The 9,490-nt window shown below is 32.0% G+C and overlaps 1 protein-coding gene across 3 annotated transcripts in view; it reads right to left on the bottom strand.

The window, feature by feature from the left end:
• Positions 1–788: 788 nt before the first annotated feature.
• LOC132746241 (SCO-spondin-like) overlaps positions 789–9,490 on the bottom strand; it is a 46,832-nt gene continuing 38,130 nt past the window's right edge. For 2 of the 3 annotated variants that reach the window (XM_060735324.1, XM_060735323.1), the window contains exons 27-31: positions 8,152–8,322; positions 6,919–7,086; positions 6,490–6,669; positions 2,110–2,243; positions 789–1,025 (exon numbers count right to left, since the gene is read on the bottom strand). In XM_060735324.1, the coding sequence (XP_060591307.1) occupies positions 837–1,025; positions 2,110–2,243; positions 6,490–6,669; positions 6,919–7,086; positions 8,152–8,322 (842 nt within the window). In that variant the 3' untranslated portion in view covers positions 789–836. Of the gene's footprint in view, positions 1,026–2,109; positions 2,244–5,401; positions 5,560–6,489; positions 6,670–6,918; positions 7,087–8,151; positions 8,323–9,490 lie in introns of those variants that run through there. The other variant, XM_060735325.1, reaches the window with a different exon arrangement.

Raw genomic sequence — 9,490 nt, 5'->3', positions numbered from 1 at the left:
TCCTTTTAAAATGAGTATTTATTATGAGGTTGTAACGCTAATTGTTTAACAGATATAAGCTTGAAACTCCATGGCATAGACTAGCATTGTAATTTTTATTTCCTTTTGGTGTGCAATTTAATCTTAGCGATTGTTTAAGGGACTATCCTCTTTATAATTTTTCTCCTGTACGACGGGGAATTTGACATTCTATGACTTCTAGCATTACTATTTTTACACAAATTTACAACCCATGCCAAAGAGTTGCATATTTTAGTCAAACCGACAATGAACAATTTGACGGTTCAAGTTTGAGCATAGTCGCTTAATCATATGTCTTAAAAAGTAAGTCTCAGTTAAGAAAATATCTCTAAAACTATTAAAAGCTAAAAATCTCTAAAATATTTAAAGCTAAATTATCGGAGCTTTTCGCACACTTATTCTATTTTATTTCACTTTTTGTTCATATTTCATTCAATTTTTTTTTGTTTTCATGTCCTTTCTGTATTCTCTAATAAGAATTGTTTATAAATAACTGACTGGTCTATATAAGATTGTGTTAATTAGGTGGTAAACTTATCAGATAATTAAACACAGCGTACTGTGTTTATAACAATCATAATTTCATGGAAACTTATCAGTTAATTGTTTTAAAATTAATTAATTTAATTAAAATCTGGACTTACTTAACGCTAAAACAGTCGAGAGGGTCTTGCGTTCTAGTTTCTGGTCACCGATGTCAAACCATTTAATGAAACATGAAACAAGTTATATATTCTAATATTCATAATTAAATACAAGACGCCCAAAATGATTGTATCATATATTTCATTTTCCAATAAGAAATATTTGTCACATCAAGGCAATGGTTCATAAAGCGTGTCCGCAGGTGGTATAACATCTGCGTTACAGAGCTCGTTCACACAGCAGAAGGTACAGCGTCTGTCGCTCGTGAGCGTCCTATTGACGTCATTCAACATACATTCCTCTCTATTACGTGTATGTGCCCACCAGTTTGTATCACACTCATGTTGTGTCCCACATCTGATATAACATAACAATAGAAGTACAAGTAAAATGGTTTCCTGCGGGGAACATTTTTAATAATATAAAGATATTTCATTTAACTATTTTCAACATTGTTTCGGTGGATAAATAAACGTTTTTATCAGGATTATAGTTGACAATAATCGATCAATATAGAAGAAGGTCTTTGGAAACTAGTGACCGTTGAAGACCTGAGACCGGAGAAGGTCGAACATATAACAATTATTTCTTTTCAAGAAAATGATAAAATACCACTTTCTGAATAAATCCGAGCAAAAAAATAAAAAGTAAACACATAAGTTTACGCAGAAAATATCTCTATTTGGTATGGCAGATGCCACTACGAATATTTTAATTTTGTAGATTTTCAGTATAAACAACTTATTGTTTGTAAAATTTGAGATAGATATTAAAGAAACATTGATAATTTTCAAACACATCATTCAAGCTTTTCAACCTTAAACGGTAAAATAATTATAGAAAATTAGAAATACCACGTAATAGTTTTTTTGTTGTTAATAAGGTGTAATTCGGACAATTCCCTAGAGGTAAATCCGTAACGTACCGGCTAACGGTATTTAGCTAGGTTTTCGAAAAGGTCAATTTACCATCATGTGCGGTTTACAGATCACATGCTCCTCCATGTTCCGAAAACAGGTCACGTGCTCCTCCATGCCTCAAAAGTTAAACGCGTACCAATACCCTGCGGTCTTCAGACCGCAGGAATAATAATAATGGTCTCATTATATGTATACTATTAGTGACATATCATCCATTGAAAATCATTCATTAGGTTTGTGTAGGATATTCACGAGGTTACATGTAAATACAATTTGTCTTGCGTGAAGGTAAATGATTGTCTTCTTTACGTGAAACAGATATTTTTAACATGGATTTCCGGTTAGAGGCACTTTTTAAAAATATTTCTTAACATTCAAACATAAAACATTAGACTGCAATTATCAATACTCAATACTGTATTTCAATAAATGATCTAAACTGTGGATCTATTTTAATCTTTATTTTTAAAAAAATCTTACGCACAGTTTAAGATAAATTATTTAAAACAAACTGAACGTTCCTTCTATCAATTATTCTCGTGCCATCAGCCAAGCTTGTGAGTTCGTTGACACAGTAAGGTTCATGACAATCTGTCTGCTTTATTTTGGTACACAATGTTCCCTGATGGTCAATGTCACATTGATAGCACTTGAATACTTAAATATATATGTTTATGATTCAACTTTAAAGTCTAATGTAGCTATCAGACTATAACCTCGTCCTATCCTCTTGAATCTGATTCTTATTGACATTCAAAGGTGTTTAAAATGGAATACTGACTGATATACCAGGAACAACGGCAGAACATTATTAAATTATTCATTTATAGTGTATATGTGTTATGGGACGAAAATGTCCATTTACCGCTATACATTGTATATATAATGAAATATTTCTATTTTAACCTTAGGACAAACTGTTACTTTCTTCTGGGACAGAAAGATCTTCCGTCCCAGCTTTCTTCAATTACTTAAAATTTTCACAAGTACTAGTAATTCATTATAGGACTGTATTACTTGCTGTCTATAGACCTTTATACGACGCGGTCCGTTGCTAATGATAAATCGATCGGAAGTAGTATTTTCTCGAGTATGCGCAATCTGCGTAACGAAACAAAAAAAGCATCGCCCTACATGGAAATATTGTAGAATTTTGTTGACAATTCCGAGTTAGTTTTAGGTAAAAAGTAGAAAATTATATGAAATAGCTCTAATTTTTTATTATAAAAGATGCCTTTAAAGCTTTGTGGCCAATTTTAATGCATTTGAGTTAACAGTTTACTTGATTTTATCATTTATCCGATTGATGCCAAACAAAAAAGTTATTAGTCACATAAATATATTTCCATGATTTTTCAAAATATTGAGAAATTACGATGGGTAGTGAAATAACACACTTTTTGTTATCCGGTTCCTCGTTACACATGTAAATGCACGTCACACTATTTGTCACCTCAAAATCCATAAAAATTCATGCGATTGGTATACATCTTTAATATTTGAAATCGGGATAGTGTGAAAACTAATTGCTGAAAAAATCAAGAAGAAAAATTATTTAGAGGTCTGGCTGATGATTTGAAAGTATGTTCAGCATGAGATGTGTATGAACATATTAATAATATATGACAATATGCTTTGTTTCAAGGTCAAAATTTCCTGTTAATAGTATTATGAGCGTAGATCACATTTGTACACAAATTTCGACTAAAAAAACCCAAACACATATTGATGACTTTTTTAAACGAAAGGCATAAATGAAATTAATGAAACTGTAATACATATATAATATTGTACAGTTTTTGTTTTTATAAAAATATGTTATTATACCTATGACTTGTAATATAAAAAGTCTCGAATTTTCCAGAATTCTATTGAGAGACCACTTTATTAAGAGACCACTTTTTGGCAGTCCCTTGAGTGGTCTCTTAATACATAGTCGACTGTATGTAAAAGTTACTAATATTACGATTTTCAAACTTTTGCGTGATTAACTATGCCATGGTACTTAAAGTTACATTAAATAAATATGCAAAAATATTTTGCCGTCGCCCTAAAAAAACAAGCATTATACAGTTTCATAAACCTTTTTAACAGTTATGTTGTAAATGTAATCAAATATTGTTCATAAATTAGGATTTTAAACGGAAAACCCCACGGTAACACTAAAGTTCGTATACAAATTTTAACATGCAAATGAAGACAATAATCAGCTCGTGTATGCGCTACATCACATTGTTATAGTTGCAATCCGGAACACAGTAAATATGAGATTTTCTTGTGCAAACACACATTAACCGTTTTAGCTTCACGGTGCACTAGGCCTGTGGTTCAGAAAAAGTAATCATCTCATAATAAGGATTAAATTTGTATGAAAACATCCGTTACAATGCGGAAATATACCGTTAGATTAGAACTGCTGCACATAGTCATGTTTGTTTATTTAATATTGATGTATGGATGAACCGAGGGCGGAGTTTCTCATGCAAACAGAAATAATTATTATTGTACTTCCGATTTCGCCACTATGAGGTTGCCAATTTTTTATGCTTATAAATCTTATTTTGGTTGTCTTGTCACCAAAATAAAATCTGGAGTCGATTTGAAACGCAATTTATTAATAAAATGTCGCCATTTCTGTTTTAATGAAATTTATTTAATGTAGCTTTAACCCTCCCGGTTGAATGGTTGGAAATAAACACAGTCACGTGTCAATCTGTTTGGCACTTACCGCCTTGCCAATCCACTTATTCAAAGGAAGTGTACAATACAGATTGTGTAGTTTTATGTAATACGAATACTTTGTGTATTCGTATTCGTTTTATTATGTAATACATGGGAAGTAAAATATTTTGTCTTTAACACCCTTGCTGTTTCAATTTGAATTTCTGATAGGAAAGTCGTCTAATGATATCTTAAAAAAGGGCTTATGTTCATGCGGTTTTTTTTTTCATAAAATTATTTGTCCCTCATAGTTTCGTATGTCTGTTATCAATTTACGTTTAACGTACTTACTTCTTTAAGTCATCCCAAAATTACTGTTTCTCTGGATGACTTTACTTGAAATCACGTCTATTAAAGCCTTTAACTAAGATAAATTGTAGTCCTCGTTATTGCTTTTTTGCCCTACACAAAATGCGCATATGCGAAATGCAACATTCGTTACTATGGAAATTCGTACTATAAAAAGGTCTATACAAAGAAGACATGTTTTAATTATCTTGTTGACATGATTATCATGGATCGTGACCGTGAATTGATGGTATGACAACAATCTTGGTGTTATCTGAATGTAAATGTGAACACTAACACAGTACTAGTATACTTTACGCTCTCCATAATTTATTTATTGTATTCAATCAGTTAGAATTAAAAGTCGTGGATAAATGCAAGCTTTTCGACAGTCTTGTAAGTTCTATTCTTAATTATGGGGCAGAAGTATTTGGATATGAAGAAGCAAAGGATATTGAATTAGTTCATTGTAAATTTTTACGAAAAGTTCTTAATGTTAGGAAGTCAACAAATTTAGAGGGTCTATACGGAGAGCTTGGCCGACATCCAATGAAAATTCAAAGAAAAATTATACTTGTTAAATATTGGCTAAAGATTATAAATCTCGAAGAACATTGTTTTCTTAAACAAATGTACAACATACTTAAAATTGACGCTGACAACGAAAATTCATATAGAACTATTCTTCAGGAGATTGGGATGTCTAATTTATGGTTAAATCATACTGCTAATCAAAATAATTTCATTTCTATAAAAAACAGGATTTTGGACATATATAAACAAGACTGGTATAGAAAAATAAAAAATTCAAGTAGATTATCTTCCTATTGTATTTTCAAACATGAATTTAATCAAGACTTATATCTAAGTGTTATAAATACAAATAAATTCAGAATAGCTTTAACAAAATTTAGACTGTCAGCACATAATCTTGCCATTGAAACAGGTAGACATCAAGGAACGCCTAGGGAAGAAAGAAAGTGCCAAAAATGTACCATGAATGTAATTGAAAATGAGTTTCATTTCCTCCTTATATGTCCAAATTATTATAACTTAAGGAAACAATATCTAAAACCATATTTTTGTAGGTGGCCTACTATTAAAAAATTCGAATTACTGATGACAAGTAGAAATCCTAAAGAAATTATCAATTTATCAAAATATTTATACTTTGCATTTCAAAAAAGAGAATTACAAAATATTTAGAATAAAATAAACTGAAAATATATTACTTTTAAGAGGTTAATTTATTGTTCTATTCTGTTCAGTATTAATTGTTGTTTTGTACCATTCTTCTGTAAATTGTTAAATATTGTACAATGTTTGTAACACGTTCATCCCTTTTCATATGTAATTGAAAGTATATTGGCTATATGTATGCTCATGCTATTTTATGCCAAATAAAGATTATGTTATGTTATGTTATGTATACGTTTGAAAGTAGGCAAATTGATGTGACTTTATTTTATTCATACAAAGACAAGGTAGGTCATGCACCATCTTAAATGCTATATATTATGATAATCAGACGTAGTCAAAATCACAATATAAAAGTACACCACCAACCTAAAGTAAGAGACGTAAATTATTTGCGGACGCTGTTAATTTTGCTGAACAAAAACAAAATAAAAAAGTAAGGTGCAAATATGAATATTTACTTAAGGGACAAACCATCTTATGGGCTTTAAAATGGTCTCTAGTTCTAACAAAATATTTTTTAATCTTAGATATAAAGGCTTGTTTTAAAAGAAGATGAAAACGATTTTTAAATGAAAATCTTAAAATTATAAATTTGAAGCTATAACTACTAAAATTATGACTATTATAATACAGTAGATTTAGGCCTATAAGTATGTTATGTGAAACCAGTGTTATATAATTCACATGTACTCACGTGCAGCTCTTTTACATCCTGTGGGACGACAACTCTGCGATTCGATAGGTTTCCCTGCACAGTAGTCTCCCCCATTTACTGGTGCGGGGTGGTCGCAATTTCTGAAACGCTGCTTATTTGCTGCTGTGCAACTTCCCAAACACGGACTCCATGGCTGCCAAGGACCCCAGCCACCTGGTGCTAATTGTTATAAATCAAATGCTATGTTCAAAACATTTAGGTATACATATATATGTCAGTAAGTAGAAATGTAAATTACCTTAAGATGAAATAAAAAATTATGAAATATTCGAAAAGGTTCAATAAGACAAATAAATAATTACTTAGTACTCGTTTATTTTCATTCCAAGAAACAAAAGAAAAATATCATAATTGCATTTAGCAATAAATAACTATAAATACACCAAATACATCTAGAAATATATTTACCTGGGCACAATTCTTTTAGGCAGGTATCAGATTCTGTGGTCATACCGGAACAGTTTGCTCCCCCGAACTTTGGTGGATTATCACAGGTACGATTCCTTAGTTTGAAGCCGCTACCACATGTAGTAGAACAATCGCTCCATTCATGCCATGATCCCCATTGTCCGTCAACTTGCAATATATGGTATCAGATAAGGTGCTTCTCGTTTTCTTAAACGATTTACTCTAATTTACTTTGTTACTTCTATGCAGTTTAGACAAACACATGTACACTTCGTCTCGCAATGTAAAATATAATATCACTCTGCTTTAGTTGCAAACTTACACAATAATATTTTCTCTTAATCTCTAAATAAGCTGTCGTATTACATATTGTGTTTTTCTTTTTCTCGGGCCACAAATACTTATGGTGATCCCATTTATTCTCCCCGCTCCTCGTTCGAATGATCAGTATATGTTGGGGAATCAATCCATAATGACCTAACAAATATTTGTTTAGGTCGTCAGACCAAACAAATTATGGTAGCGAAATTTCAGACATTGATATGCTTATTTGCAAAAACCGAAAGTAGTCCGAACTCCTCGAAGTGGTTACTTCCCTTTATAAGTACAATAACGACGAAAAAATAAGGGGAGATCACTGCGTAAAGGTTGTCAAATGACAGGTGCATTACTTTTCAAGCCTTCCCGGGGAAGAAAAAATAGTTCCTGATTGGTCAAATATTTCTAACATTGTGTAATTCTTTACAGATATACATGCTTATATTAAGCTCCATGATTATTTACATCAATGTTAAATAACAGGTTTACCGTGAACAAAATATCTCGAAATTAATAAGGGTTACAAACCTTAATTTAGAATAATGTGGTTTTCTTCTGGCTATTATCCTATAACTTCCCCGTGGCCGAGGGGAAACACGCTCGTTTAGGAAACGAGATGTCTGGAGTTCAAATCCCAGTTAAGGTAACTTACGTTTTTTTGTTAGTTTTTATATTCATTGTTTAAGCCAATAAAAAACATTTATTTGAATATCTGAGTTTTGCAATTAGCATTATAGCCAATTTACTACAGTTATAACATTGGAAACAGCATTGGTGGCACAATACAAAAACAATTTAGTTTATAATCTCACTAGTGTTTTATATTAATGAATATTAATTAACAATTCTAAGAAGCATTAATAAGTATGGTGTACAAAAAAGTGTTCTGTTTAATATCTAAGGTAATACACTTACTTGGACAGTGGGTAATTGAACATGTTGAATTGTCATCGTAATTGCCTGAACAATTGACCCCACCATATTGTGGAGCGGGATTGTTACACGATCTGTTTCTAAATTTGTAACCAATGCCACATGTTGCTGAACAAGTTGTCCACACAGCCCATTCTGTCCATTCTCCATCAACTAAAACACAGCAAGTTAATAGATATACGATTTGTAAATTAATGACCAGAAAAAAAAAAAAAAAAATAAAAAAAAATAAAAAAAAAACAAAAAAAAAAAAAACGCACACACACAAGAGTGTATACGTCTCATACTCATCTGAACCTTTTATTTTCTGAAAGTTTCTGAGAAAATGTACAAATATAAATGAAAACAAGTTTGTTCAAGTAAAAAGAAGACACAAACACTTTTTATATCAGTTGTGGAAAGGTATGGTAGATCATGTCGACAATAATCAGATAGTAAAACATACGAGTATATCGCCACATCTAAGAAATATTCTGAAAAAGTATGTAATAACGTTTTGTTTCACAAGAACAGGGCTCAAAATATGGAAAGCACGACAAAACCGGTCTTGCACTGATTTGACTGTCGTGTTGCACCGTATACAGGTTATGACTTATATAGCTTACACGCGAGCTGTATACGTTGCATGTACGACCGTATACAGCTTACATCGAATACAGCATCCCGTTAGCTGTAAACGTAAAGATGTTGCATATCACCGTATACAGCTCATTTTCGTAAGATGACCAAACTGGTGATTGTCCACACTTTTTTCGTCTATGCTGCGACTACGCCTACGTCTACCACGACTATGACAGCAACCACGACTACAACTTTTACGACTAAGAGAGTTCGACTTCGACGACGACTTTGTCCACGACATTTTCTACATCATTAATGACCACGAGTACAACTATGACGACAATTACCACTACTATAACCACTATGACTTATCGTATATCTACGATTTTTCGAGTTCGCCGATGGCTACGACCATTTCTACGATTACAAATTAAACGACTACGATCCCGAAGGTAGCGACAACCCGGCCAATACGACGTTTACGAATAAGCAACAGCGACTTCAAAAATAAGCCGACAACTAAGGCACAGCTACAATTACTTTGACTATTACGACTACGACTTACAAGACTTCGCCGAAAATTGCGAACATGACCACGACTAGGACTAGAAAAACTTCATCGACCAAAATGGCTACGACTATGTTTTTATTTGTAATTTAGATAACAAACGTCACAGATAATACTTTACCGTTTTTACACACAAATGATATTTGACCTAACATACACAATTCTTATAATTAAAAGTACTAATTAATAACA

The sequence above is a fragment of the Ruditapes philippinarum genome, unplaced genomic scaffold (assembly GCF_026571515.1).
Source record: "Ruditapes philippinarum isolate M1 unplaced genomic scaffold, ASM2657151v2 ctg4923_1_1_1_1, whole genome shotgun sequence".
In the NCBI taxonomy this organism is placed as follows: Eukaryota; Metazoa; Mollusca; class Bivalvia; order Venerida; family Veneridae; genus Ruditapes; species Ruditapes philippinarum.
The sequence above is the reverse complement of the archived record's forward strand: the minus strand, read 5'-3'. Positions and strand labels throughout refer to the sequence as shown.